At 48.8% G+C, this 14332-nt stretch overlaps 1 protein-coding gene across 1 annotated transcript in view; it reads right to left on the bottom strand.

Annotated features, from left to right (window-relative positions):
- The window catches only part of PTGFRN (prostaglandin F2 receptor inhibitor), a 117740-nt gene extending 103609 nt beyond the window's left edge, over positions 1-14131 (bottom strand). Inside the window, exon 1 of the mRNA XM_064152261.1 lies at positions 13947-14131. Within this exon, the coding sequence (XP_064008331.1) occupies positions 13947-14004 (58 nt within the window). The 5' untranslated portion in view covers positions 14005-14131. The remainder of the gene's footprint in view (positions 1-13946) is intronic.
- Between the last annotated feature and the right edge of the window lie 201 nt (positions 14132-14332).

Raw genomic sequence — 14332 nt, 5'->3', positions numbered from 1 at the left:
GCAGACACCAGCATCAGTACAATGTTACACTATAGCCTGCAGACAACATGCATCACACTTCAGCCTTTGTCTTAAACTCTGCAGGAGTCTACAATTAGATAATTCCATTTACTCACTAACAGAACAGAAAATTGTGCTTCAAAAGCTAGGGTATTTCAAGATTCGGTTGTAAAGCTTTAAGAAACTCATGTTTTTGCCAAGGCTGTGTTTTGGCAATAGCTGCTCCCACACCAGCCTTGTATACAGTCATGCCTACACCTTTGTCTTTAAAGAAGACATTCTCCCATTTCCCTTTCTCTCTGGGAAGTGCGAATTGCTTCAGTACTTTCACCTCACCTTCCATCCCCCAACTCTACTTTCTAGCACCAGCCACATTTCTGTGCCCATTGACGCCTGGCTGCTAATGCCATTTCCTCCATGTGTTTTTTGGTTTAGCAGATGAATAAACCCACAAACCTATGGACACCAGCAGCTTTGCAACTATTGACAGGTGCCTTTCAATATCGTTGCCACCAACCGAGGCTTAGTCAATAGCTTCAGCATCCATCCAACCCTGCTTTGCGATAGACACCAAAGGTCCAAACTTACCTTGCTACCTCTCACCTCCAACACAAGAGAGGTTTTGTCTCCAATAAGCAATCATGCTACTGTCAGGCCACACCTTGAGTACTGTGTCCAGCCCTGGGCTCCTCCATTCAAGAGAGATGTTGAGGTGCTGGAAGGTGTCCAGAGAAGGGCAACAAGGCTGGTGAAGGGTCTGGAACACAAACCCTATGAGGAGAGGCTGAGGGAGCTGGGGGTGTGCAGCCTGCAGAAGAGAAGGCTCAGGGATGACCTCATTGCTGCCTACAACTACCTGAAGGGAGGTTGTGTCCAGGTGGGGTTGGGCTCTTCTCCCAGGCAAGCAGCAAGAGAACAAGGGGACACAGTCTCAAGTTGTGGCAGGACAGGTCTAGGCTGGATGTTAGGAGGAAGTTGTTGTCAGAGAGAGTGATTGGCATTGGAATGGGCTGCCCAGGGAGGTGGTGGAGTTGACATCAATGGAGATGTTCAAGAAAAGACTGGATGAGGCACTTGGTTGACTGGATAGGGCTGGGTACCAGGTTGGACTGGATGATCTTGGAGGTCTCTTCCAACTTGGTTGATTCTGTGATTTTTCACACTGATGAAGCCTGCTCCAAACACTTAAGCTCTCTAAGCCAAAACACACAGCACACCTTGTCTAGAACCAAAGCCCAAGATCAAAGGGAGTCTCCTGATGCAACAGACTTACTACTCCACATTAACTGAAATCTCAAAATGAACTCTATACAACATAAAGGCTCTTTACATCGATGCAAATTCAAGCCACTGATAGCACCTCCCAATAGGCAGCATATCATTGGGCTTCTAAAGAACATAATGCTTCTTTTGTTGAGATGGTGGAGATAGTAGCATCTGGGTACACATTAAGGGTGGCAGCTCTGAGAGCACAGAAGGGTTTGTGACAATAGGGAAGGGCAAAGGAAGATGCATCACCTCTCCATCCTCTAGCACTCAGGAAACGATTAGAACATGAACAGAAAGACCAACACCTCAGTGCTCATTCTAACAGTTTTCATTAACAAATAACTACCTCTTTTCACCTCAGGATTACTGTGCTGTACTGGAGCACAAATGAATACACATACTGATTAGACACATATTTCTAGCAAAATAGGGCACCAAACTTGAATAAATGTTTACACTTATGTCAATTCTGGTTTTTTTTCTCTCAAAATAATGATGTTTGGTGTCCTGAAAATTTAGGAAGTGTCCTCTACTAGATCAGCATCTGTTTCATATTTAGAAGCTATTCTTTGCAGAGGCATGGGTCATGCTGCTTTTAAAACAGCTCCTGCCAATTCTCTTTTGCTGGGCAGATTTAATAGCAAATTCCACTGCCATAGGATTCACTGTGTAATAACGAAGGGTAGTGTGTCAATAGATGAAACTGAACACATCAATAAGAAGCTGGCAGAGGTCCCCGTGGATGCCTCCCTTGCAACAACCATTTTAATGCGTGTAGGAGAACAATGCCGTTACAGCCTGCGCAACGATTCCCCAACAGCCACGCTGCATCAAAGACCGACTGAAATACGATGCTGACTCTCTGCAGTCGGAGCTAACACTGGAACACACAGGGAAACAAAGTCCTTTCATCCACAACTATTCTTTTTTAAGACTGGCAAAGCTAAGCAGAACTAGCTTTTGTCACAACTGGACTCCAGCTAGCCAACACGACCTCCAGTTTGTGTTCCACCAAACTCATACTGGTGGGACAAGAAAAGAGTGACTAAAAACCATGACAGCATGCAAATTGCAGTCATGAAACAAGCACTAAGCAGCATAAACCACATCTTTAAGAAAGTGGGAAGAAAGGCAAGCCCAGACTAATCAAGCCTGTTAAACAGAAAGTGGCATAAGTTCTCCACCTTTTTTGTTCGGGAGCAACCATACAGCAGGAGTTGTTTTATGATCAGCATGAAGCAAAGGACAATGGGGAACACCTGGGAAAGAACTGAAGCCTGAGAACAAAAGATTAGAAGAACCACACAAAGTTTACATTGATTTTTTGTTCAAAAGGCACACAAGAGTGATGAGAGATATATGTGTGTCTGTATAGATATACACACACTCTCACACACGCTTCTTGTGCTACAAGTAGAATCACAGAATCAACCAGGTTGGAAGAGACCTCCAAGCTCAGCCAGCCCAACCTAGCACCCAGCCCTGGCCAATCAACCAGACCAAGGCACTAAGTGCCCCAGCCAGGCTTGGCTTCAACACCTTCAGGCACAGCAACTCCACCACCTCCCTGGGCAGCCCATTCCAATGCCAATCACTCTCTCTGCCAACAACTTCCTCCTAACAGCCAGCCTAGACCTGTCCTGCCACAGCTTTGGACTGTGTCCCCTTGTTCTCTTGCTGCTTGCCTGGGAGAAGAGCCCAACCCCACCTGGCCACAACCTCCCTTCAGGGAGTTGTAGACAGCAACGAGGTCACCCCTAAGCCTCCTCTTCTCCAGCCTAAACAACCCCAGCTCCCTCAGCCTCTCCTCATAGGGTTTGTGTTCCAGACCCTTCACCAGCCTTGTTGCCCTTCTCTGGACACCTTCCAGCACCTCAAAAACTCAAATTGAGGGGCCCAGAACTGGACACAGTACTCAAGGTGTGGCCTGACCAGTGCTGAGTACAGGGGCAGAATAACCTCCCTTGTCCTAGTGGCCACACTGTTCCTGATACAGGCCAGGATGCCATTGGCTCTCTTGGCCAGCTGGGCACACTGCTGGCTCATCTTCAGTAGTAAGTAGCAAGATATGATCAATGATTCCCATAGATCAGCACATGGATCCAGCATGGGCTAAACTGGCTGAGAGGGAGAGAAATCCAAAGGCAAACAAAAAAGCCTACGAACAAACAGAAAAAACCAAACCCACCAACCACCCCCTACAACAACATCACCAAAGAAACCCTAGCCCCAACAACTTCATAGCACAAAGGAGTACTTTCTCTAGGGACCTGAGACTAATTCCCTACCAAGCATTTACAAACTGATGCTTTTCCAAGCCTTAGACTGTCACCAAATTTGGACATGTTTCATTGAGGTTGTTTAGCCTGAAGCAGAGGAGACTCAGGGCAGACCTCATTGCTCTCTAAAACTACCTGATGGGAGGCTGCAGCCAGGTGAGGGTCAGTCTCTTCTGCCAGGCAAGCAGCAACAGAACAAGGGGACACAGGGTCAAGTCGTGGCAGGACAGGTCTAGGCTGGATGTTAGGAGGAAGTTGTTGGCAGAGAGAGTGAATGGCATTGGAATGGGCTGCCCAGGGAGGTGGTGAAGCCGCCGTGGCTGGAGGTGTTCAAGAGGAGACAGGATGAGGCACTTAGTGCCATGGTCTGGTTGATTGGCCAGGGCTGGGTGCTAGGTTGGACTGGATGATATTGGAGGTCTCTTCCAACCTGTCTGATTTTATGATAAGAACAGAAAAGGCCACATTCCTGAAGCAAAGTTCATTAGCCAGACAAATTTCCTGCTTTCTCTGAAAGCACAGAGGTGCAAGAATTTCTCATGTTAACAGCTGAGATTATATGCTAGTTTGAAGCTAGCTAGAATGTTTTGGTGAGAAGAACTAGATGACAGGCTGTGAAACGGAAACACTGGTGATGTCTGCTGCACTCATAGGCTTGCTGAGACGGATAAAAGCAAGAACACAAACATAGATAATGCAGTCGCTGCCTGGGCTTTGGGCTGCACTTCTCTCTCTAACCTAACCTGCTGCCTGTGTGACACCTGCTTCCTAACCCCCCCTGGCCGACCCTCAAAACTACCTTAAACATAAGGCAAGATCTGTGGTAAGGTAGAGGAGTGGGAGGAAGGTGGAAGGGTGGTTGGGAGCCCCTCCTGGGCACTCAGGTTTCTGCCAGGGCTGTTGTGTTTCTGTATTACCTTTAACTTGTCTATTCCTGTCTATAGCTGTAACTATTGTAACTCTCTGCTTGTCTCTTGCGCTAAGCTGTGAATACAAAGCTTCATTCCATTTCCAGAGCCACTGAATCTAGTCTGGGTGATTTTCCAAAGTGGGAGAGGGGGCAGGTAACACCCCAACCATCACAGATTATTATTTGTTGAAGAGAAGAAGTGACAAATTGGCCAGAACACACAAGAATTAAAAAGAGCACTGCTCCTCCGTGTTTCCCCAACAAGTGTAATGGATGGAAACACTGGAATTTTTTTTTTTGGTGTTAGGAAGGTGGGGGATGCATTTCCCAGGAAAATAAAGTGAACCTGTGGTAGATAGCTAGCCCAGAACACTCCAGTATGAATGCCCAAAGTCTTGCACAATAGTAAACAACTTAAAGATGTTCCTCAGGACAAAAAAGCATCAAGCAGCTAAGTTACAGGCACTGCTGGCAGCCTTGCCTATCAGCAGCTGTGACAGCTTGCCTGGCAGCTTCAAGCTTTAGTTTTCATTCCTTAAGTTCACAAGTCAATTAATTCCAAAAACCATCCTCAGATCCTTCTTTAAAGGAAATTCTGTCCTGACTTGGTGTCTTACCTAGTCTTCCCATAGCTCAGCTTGCAGTTCAGATCCATCAGAGCATCCATGCAAATTCCAGCTGGCCACGGAGATTATCAACAGTCAGATGCTTCAGCTTGCTTCAGCAATTCTCCCTGTTTCTGCAGCAGTATTTTACCACTGCTGCATACAAAAGATGCTTCTTCAGACCCTATCACATAAGACTTGTGTGCAACTTGCAGCTCCGTCCAACGTGCCTCACCTAGGAGCATCAACTGCAACACTCTACCACAAGTTTCAAGGAGTCCTTGCAGTAAGTGCATTGACTCAACTCTACCAGCACTACCATACTGCTTTAAAACTTCACAAGACTCAACAGCACTTTGCAACACTGGTTCCACATTCCATTTAGCTTGCTTTAAACTTAGGCAGAAAGCTACAGTTAAAGTTAGATAGTGGTTTCCACTGGAAACAGCTTTGAAACATGTTCTAACTCCAGTGAAAAAAAATAAAGGACTTATTTTTTATCTCAGACTAATTAGATTATGCCATATAGCTGGGTCAAGGCAATGCCAGGCTCAAGTCCAGGCTGGGCAGGGACTGGCTGGAGAGCAGCTCTGTGGAGAGGGACTTGGGGGTTCTGCTGGAGGAGAAGCTCAGCAGGAGCCAGCAGTGTGCACTTGCAGCCCAGAAAGCCAAGCAGAGCCTGGGCTGCAGCAGCAGCAGTGTGGCCAGCAGGGCCAGGGAGGGGATTCTCCCCCTCTGCTCTGCTGAGACCCCACCTGGAGTACTGCATCCAGTTCTGGAGCCCCTGGGACAAGAGGGCTGTGGAGATGCTGGAGTGTGTCCAGAGCAGGGCCAGGAGGATGCTCAGAGGCTGCAGCAGCTCTGCTGTGAGCACAGACTGAAAGAGTTGGGGCTGTGCAGGCTGGAGCAGAGGAGGCTCCCAGGTGACCTTCTTGTGGCCTGCCAGGATCTGAAGGGGGCTACGAAAAAGCTGGGGAGGGACTTTTGAGGCTGTGAGGGAGGGCCAGGAGTGGGGGGAATGGAGCAAAGGTGGAGGTGGGGAGAGTGAGGCTGGAGGTGAGGAGGAAGTTGTTGAGCAGGAGAGTGGTGAGAGGCTGGAATGGGTTGCCCAGGGAGGTGATTGAGGCCCCATGGCTGGAGGTGTTTGAGGCTAGGCTGGATGAGGCTGTGTGCAGCCTGCTCTAGGGTAGGATGTCCCTGCCCATGGCAGGGAGGGTTTGAACTAGATGATCTTTGTGGTCCCTTCCAACCCTGACTGATTCTATTCTATCATTCAGTTATGGTCCACAATTATGAAAGCTTACATGTATGCCAGTTTCCAGTAAGAAACAAAAAAGAAATAAAGAAACTCTACAATGTTCCATAACTTGTCTTGCTTCTTACCTTATTTTAGACACACTGATGATCTCAGCAGGTATTTTTCAGATCAACCTATCCCAAAAGCAGTTTGGTTTGAAAATTACCTTTGCCCTTTGCAACACATCGCACAGAAAGCGTATCAGAAATGTATGGCAGTGTTTTTGAAGTGCTTCTCTGCAGCTATTCAAGCCTTGAAAGAATGGTACCATTTGAGGTTTTCTGAAGAGTCAGCTAGGGATAACTGGAGAACTTAGGATCTCATTGATACGAACACTTTGCCTCTTCAGAGTAGAAGATACTAGCAACTAGACAAAACCTGCTTCTGTTGCAGTCACTCCTTATGTTGCTTGATGCAGTTCTGGGGTAACTTGTCTAGGTTAGGAATGAAGGTCATGTTGCCTATTATTCTTGGACAGAAACTTAAAATTTTAGGATCTCCAAACAAGTTCACTTTACAGATCTCTAGAAAACAGACTTTATCACTGTTTACTGGAGATCTAAGGAAGTAGCACACTACCAGAGGCCTGGGAAGTAACTGCATCATTTCTAGTAAAAGTCAAAAGCAGAGAAGTAAGACATTTTTCACAGAGACATAGAATCAACCAGGCTGGGAGAGACCTCCAAGATCATCCAGTCCAACCTAGCACCCAGCCCTGGCCAATCAGCCAGACCATGGCACTATGTGCCTCATCATGTCTCTTCTTGAACACCTAAAGGGACAATGACTCCACCACCTCCCTGGGCAGCCCATTCCAATGCCAATCACTCTCTCTGACAACAACTTCCTAACAACATCCAGCCTAGACCTGCCCTGGTACAGCTTGAGACTCTGTCCTCTCCTTCTGTTGCTGCTTGCCTGGCAGAAGAGCCCAACCCCACCTGGCTACAGCCTCCCTGCAGGGAGTTGTAGACAGCAGTGAGCTCTGCCCTGAATCTACTCTGCTGCAGGCTGCACACTCCCAGCTCCCTCAGCCTCTCCTCACAGGGCTCTGCTCCAGGCCCCTCCCCAGCCTTGCTGCCCTTCTCTGCACACCTTCCAGCACCTCAACATCTCTCTTGAATGGAGGAGCCCAGAACTGGACACAGCACTCAAGGTGTGGCCTGACCAGTGTTGAGCACAGGGGAAGAATAATCTCCCTTGTCCTGCTGGCCACACTGCTCCTGATGCAGGCCAGGATGCCATTGGCTCTCTTGGCCACCTGGGCAGTTTCTTTCCATTATGATAGATTCTTACTTTAGACTCCACCTAACCTCTTTCTTTCAACGCTACTAGAAACCTTGATAGACACTGACATAACTCCTACTATGATCCATCTCATTTTAGTAATCTTTTCCTCAAGTTCTTTCCAACTTAGCTTTCACATGATTGATTTCTATGCATAATCAGAAAGAATTCAGGTAATTTTCAGATGTGTCCACCTTCCTTCTTCTAAAGCACACAACTACACACACAAAAATAGGGCAGTGAAAGACATCTAGAAACAGACAACTGAAACCTTCACTTTGTGCAAGTATCTTATAGTGATATGTGTCTATCTTCATAGAATCAACCAGGTTGGAAGAGACCTCCAAGATCATCCAGTCCAACCTAGCACCCAGTCCTGGCCAATCAGCTAGACCATGGCACTAAGTGCCTCATCCAGCCTATTCTTCAACACCTCCAGGCACAGCCACTCCACCACCTCCCTGGGCAGCCCATTCCAACGCCAATCACTCTCTCTGACAACAACTTCCTCCTAACATCCAGCCTATGCTTCCCCTGGCACAACTTGACCCTGTGTCCCCTTGTTCTAATGCTGGTTGTCTGGCAGAAGAGACCAACCCCACCTGGCTACAGCCTCCCTTCAGGTAGTTGTAGACAGCAAAAGACATCTAGAAACAGACAACTGAAACCTTCACTGTCTACAAGTATCTTATTGTGATATGTGTCCATCTTCCTTCCTTCTAAAGCACACAACTACACACACAAACATGGCAGTGAAAGACATCTAGAAACAGGCAACTGAAACCTTCACTGTCTTCAAGTATCTTATTGTGATATGTAACCATTGCACTACTAAAAAAATACAGCAGTGTGTTTTGCAGGTAAAGGTTTGACAAGGATTACAAAGACTGGAAAAAAAACCAAGTGACAAACAACACACCACAACCCAGCAACAAAGAACAACCACACAAAACCAAATCAACCCATAAATTTACTCAAAGTGACAGCTGAAATCACCAATGTCTCTGAATGTGTGTTGATGTAGCTAGATGGATGGATATAAATTATTTCTAAGGTACATTCCCCTCTAATCAAGCATATGGCTGCAGTTTGAAATGACCCTTACTGCTTCCTTCAAATCTTGTTCAGGCAGGTTTATACCTCAGTTCAGGGATTGGAGCCAAATACAACAGAGGCTACCTAAAGAGAGCAAGCTGCTGCTATGTTGAAATGTAGCAGTCCAGAAACCTGGGGAACAAGGTTAAAGAACTTCAGAAAAAGCACCCAGACTCCCTAAAATAGAGCTCTGGAGAGGAACCTACAAAGACACACGGGAGACAGAAAAGCTGCCTAAGCTGCCATTTGCCAGTCCAAATGAACACAGGGTGTAAAGGAAAAAACACTCAACGACACTGCTTGCCCTTTGTTTGCCACATTTTCCCATAGCCTACACACTAAGAAAATACATCAACATGGCAAAAGCCACACAGAAAACACTTTCTCAGCACCTGCCCTTCAGTGCCTCACCAACCCAGCTCCAACGCTCACTACACGCTTCTACCACTTCAGCAGTCTGCAGCTGCTACGATCAAGACAGATTTGCTGGTATTTCCCCTTTGGGAGCCTTTTTAACCACCTCTAAAGCTGTAACAGAGGTAGGCAGGCCTAGCTGTCAGCTCCTTCTCCAAGTACCTGTAAGGATCAGAGCCTGCATTCCTGCAACAGCAGGCAAGCAAAGGCCACCAACACTACCCGGCTCACCAAGAGGCGAGCAGGCATCAGAAGGGGCACAGGAAGCAGATTCCACTCTCACACACCTTGGATGTTCCATGGGCAATTATTTACCTGCCCTACATGTTGAGGCTCTGTCATATTCCAAGACTTTCATGTAGCTGCAAACACTGGGAAAGAATGTTTCTTCCTGAGATCCACAATCACTTACACAAACCACCAAAAGCTTTCTCTTGCACAACTTGAACTAAACCTTGACATGAATGACTACTTGTGGCAACTTCTGAGAATAAGAAAATTCCAGGTACAAGCAGTAGGAAACAATTCTATTCATGTACACACGAGACTCCTGGAGATCTGACATGCTGGAACTGACTTTCATCACAGCAGACAGCAATTGTCACACAAGTCTAAACAGCAGTAAGAACAAGGCCATCTCTGGGAAGCTCATCATCAGTGCTTGTCCCCTAAGACCTACTTGAGTGCCTGCTCTCCTCAAGCCCCACAGCACTTAAACAAAAGCCTTTTTTCTTAGTTTCTGAAATTCCTAACCTTGAATCTCAAACAAAAGACAGTGGGGAAAAAAGAAAATAAATAAAATCCAGGAGCTGCAAGGCTTTCCCTTTACTTCAAAATCTGAGCTCTGTGAACCACCCAATACCTATTCTGGCTTTGGCTGTCTTGTCCATGGGTGGATATTTTGGTTTCTATAGCATTTCACAGGCTGATTAAGCAGACTGCTGCGCCAGTTTGATGCTAGCTAGAATGTTTTGGTGAGATGAATTAGATTACAGGCTGTGAAAAAAGAAAACAATGGTGATGTTTACTTCACCCATAGGTTTGTGAGATGTACTAGCACAAGAACACAAACATAGATAATGCAGTTGCTGTCTGGGCTTTGGGCTGAACTTCCCTCTCTCTCTCTAACCTAACCTGATGCCTTTGTGACTAAACCACCTGCTTTCTAACCCCCCTGGCAGACCCTCCAATCTTCCTTGGGCATAAGGCAAAATCTTGGGTAAGGTGGAGGGGTGGGAGAAAGGTGGAAGAGCAGTTGAGAGCCCCTCCTGGGGACTCAAGTTTCTGAGAGGGCTGTTGTGACTCTGTATTACCTTTTACCTTGTATATTTCTGTCTATAACTGTATATATTGTATCTATCTGCTTGTATCTTGTGCTCAGCTGTAAATATAAAGCTCCATTCAATTCCCAGATACACTGAGTCCAGTCTGGGTGACTTTCCAAAGTGTGGGGGGGCAGGGAACACTCAAACCATCACACCTGCAGAATGGAAGAACTAACAGCAGTACAAAATACCTTCAATGGTGCTCTCTCAAGACCTAAACACACCAAAGAAGAGGAGAAAAAAATCCTAGATCTAGCCTTCATGAGATCCACAGTCTCAGTACCAAACAGATTATCTCTGTACTGGATTCAGGAGAAAGGGTGATAAAAGTCTCTTACCTGTCACAACCAAATACTTCAGCCATTTGCATCCTTCTGCTAGGTTATTTTGTAAAGACCTGAACTGAACAAAACCACCAAGCCAAACCAATGTCACGAGGGATGAACTCTGTTATGTTTGGACTTCTTCCCTCCATCACTTTAACACAAGAATTCCTCAACCCTTACAGCACTTTTGTTAATAGAAAGCCTCAACCTGCCTCTCTATTAAAAACCTGCTCTAAGACACAAGTTCACACAGAAGCACCCAGAGTGAGAGGAACATCACCTTCCCAATGTCTTAGTATTTGTAGTATCTCACAGAAGCTGCCAAGCAATGGTATCAGAAGATCACAACACAAACCATAAGACTGAAAAGTTCATTTTTTTTTCCTGCAAACAAATGCACTTTCCATTTTAACAGCACAATTTAAATAAAACCAACCAATCAAACAAAAAACCCACCACCACCCCAGAAAACCACCCACATGCCAAAAACAACCCCAAAAAGCAACTCAGAACTTTCAGACAAACTATATCGGGAACACTGGCCAGAATCAAAGAATCAACCACGTTAGAAGAGATCTCCAAGCTCATCCAGTCCAGCCTAGCATCCAGCCCTGGGCAATCAACCAGACCATGGCACTAAGTGCCTCAGCCAGGCTTGGCTTCAACACCTCCAGGCACAGCGACTCCACCACCTCCCTGGGCAGCCCATTCCAATGCCAATCACTCTCTCTGACAACAACTTCCTCCTAACAGCCAGCCTAGACCTCCCCTGCCACAACTTCAGACTGTGTCCCCTTGTTCTGTTGCTGTTTGCCTGGCAGAAGAGACCAACCCCACCTGGCTACAGCCTCCCTTCAGGTAGCTGCAGACAGCAATGAGCTCTGCCCTGAGCCTTCTCTTCTGCAGGCTGCACACCCCCAGCTCTCCTCACAGGGCTCTGCTCCAGGCCCCTCTCTGGCCTTGCTGCATTTCTCTGGGCATGTTCAGTACCTCAACATCTCTCTTAAATTGAGTAGCCCAGAACTGGACACAGCACTCCAGGTGTGGCCTGAGCAGTGCTGAGCACAGGGGCAGAAGAACCTCCCTTGTCCTGCTGGACACACTGCTCCTGAGCCAGCCCAGGATGCCACTGGCTCTGCTGTCCACCTGAGCACACAGATTATCTCGTTTTTAATTAAGAAAACAACTTTCCTGTTTCACATCATCCTTAGTAGTTTTGACTTTTCACTGCATGACCTTGAGTATCTGCGAGTCCCGATTTTCTGCTTGTCCGGCTTAACCATTCTCTTGAGAAAGTTTCTTCCCTTTCTGATCCTAAACAAAAACACTAAAAGTGTTCTCTCCAGATCTTCACCGTTTCCACAGCTGGCAGGATGTCTATACTGTAAAGATAAACTAAATTACTAACCTCAGCTGCAAGTAAGAGAAAGCACAGTGGACACTTTTGCGCGGTAGGATTTGTGGATAGACTCCTCTCTGCCCCAACTGCCTCACCGCCTGTGAGCGGCCTCAGGAAAGGAGCTGGGAAGAGCACAAGCTTAGAAAGCTGGCTTTTCAACTCTGAACTGTCTGCTCTGCAGACCTGTCAGTGAAAGATCCAACAGCCAAGCCATGAGGAAAATGCTCTGGCAGCCTTTAAAAATAAAGAATTAGTCACAGCAACGTCAAAAGTACAAGCGCAAACTAAGCCAGCAGAGCACTGCTAAAGAACAGCACTGCCATGTGGGGTTGGGGCACTGTTTAATTACTCATTCCTTCCACCCCAAATCTGGAAAAGGCTCCAGCTTACTACCTGCAGTTGGTGAAGTGTTCTGAATGGAGAACTGTGTACAGCGATCCGTGGGACATGCCAGCACACCGGCACCTAAGTACTTCTGGCTGCACAGAGGTGACACACAACCTCTTAGAATCATAGAATCATAGAATCAACCAGGTTGGAAGAGACCTCCAAGTTCAGCCAGTCCAACCTAGCACCCAGCCCTATCCAGTCAACCAGACCATGGCACTGAGTGCCTCATCCAGTCTTTTCTTGAACACCCCCAGGGACGGTGCCTCCACCACCTCCCTGGTAAGTGCTACACAACCACTTAAGTGCTACCTGAGCAATCTTCTCATTCTCCAGTTAAACTCCGTGCTGTGTCAGTAACACCGGTAGCAACAACGCTACAGCTCCAACGTTGCATGAAATAACACAAGAGATAAAAAGCAAAAACCCAAAATCCACCTCCCAGCTTTTTGTGTGGTCCTTCTTAGCCTTCATTTCAGCAGGCTGCCGGTCCAGCACTGACACCGTGAAGGAATTAAGAGCACAACTTAAGCTACACTATCATGGAAACACGGCATAAAACATCACCCGTGTCGTTATTCGTTATCTTTGAGCGGGAGAAGTTCACGGCAGAGGCAGCAATCCCGACAGCCAGAGAGGAGGCTGCCTAAGTATCGCTGCCCCCAACACACCTGTGTGTGCCCAGAGAACCTGGGTCTCTGCTGCGGGCACGACGGGGGCAGGGATCCCTCATGCAGCCTCTCTGCCCCAACAGGCAGAAGGATCAACCCCTCGGCCCCTAAACGAACCACTTCACGCTCTGAGAGGCAACATTTCACTGCCCTCACCTCAGAGAGGCCACAGCCCACCCACTGGGTCGTGTAAAAGCAACTACGGCTACCACATCGCCACGTTAGGCTGGCTGGCGCTCCGCGGGACGCCGGTGGAAAGCCCCCTCGGCGGGGAACCGCGCCAGGCAGCACGGCCCAGCCCCGCTCTGAGAAGACCCCTTAAGTTTCGGGGAGATACGCGGCCACAGCCCGCGCCCCGGCCCTTGGAGGGAGCAGCGGAGCCGGGAGGGCTGCGGCGGCCGTTAACGCTTGCGGGCGAGCCCAGGAGGAGACGAAGGCGACGACGGCACAGTCCGGAGGGCAGGCGGCGCTGCTCGGCCCCCCGCTGCCCCTCGGAGGGCAGCGCTCCGGCTGAGCTCCGCCGCGACTGAGGCAGGCATGGCACGGCGGGCGTTTCCTCCTTGCCGAAAAGCCTGCGCCCACGGGCCGAGCCCAGCCCTTCCTCACTACCTGCGGGCGAGGTGGCCCTGCCTGGCCCGCCCCAGCCTCCCCAGAGCGCCCTCCCCGCTGCCCCTAGGCTCACCGAGCAGCAGCAGCAGCAGCAAAGGCAGGCAGCACGCCTTCTTCCCGCGGTGCCCCATGCTGGCAGGACTGCGCGGCAGGGGATGGCCGGCACACACGCTCGCCTCGCCCGGGGACCGGCGGCTCCTCGGCCGGCCGCTCTGCCTGCCGCTGCCGCTGCCCTGCCAGCACACGGAGCCGCCCGCCCCAGCCGGCCGCGCCGCGCGGTGCAGCCAACCACAGAGACAAACTTTCCCCAGCGCCCGCCCCCACGCGCCCCGCCCACAGGTAGCGGGGGCGGAGCGGGACCTCGACCCGGCCCCGCCGCCTGCAGGCGGAGCGCAGCCTCTGGCCCGGCCGCCGCCGGCCGCGGCGCTGGCAGCCCGAGCCGAGGAGGGCGGGGCAGCT

This window comes from Pogoniulus pusillus, chromosome 12 (genome assembly GCF_015220805.1).
Source record: "Pogoniulus pusillus isolate bPogPus1 chromosome 12, bPogPus1.pri, whole genome shotgun sequence".
NCBI classification, from domain to species: Eukaryota; Metazoa; Chordata; class Aves; order Piciformes; family Lybiidae; genus Pogoniulus; species Pogoniulus pusillus.
The sequence above is the reverse complement of the archived record's forward strand: the minus strand, read 5'-3'. Positions and strand labels throughout refer to the sequence as shown.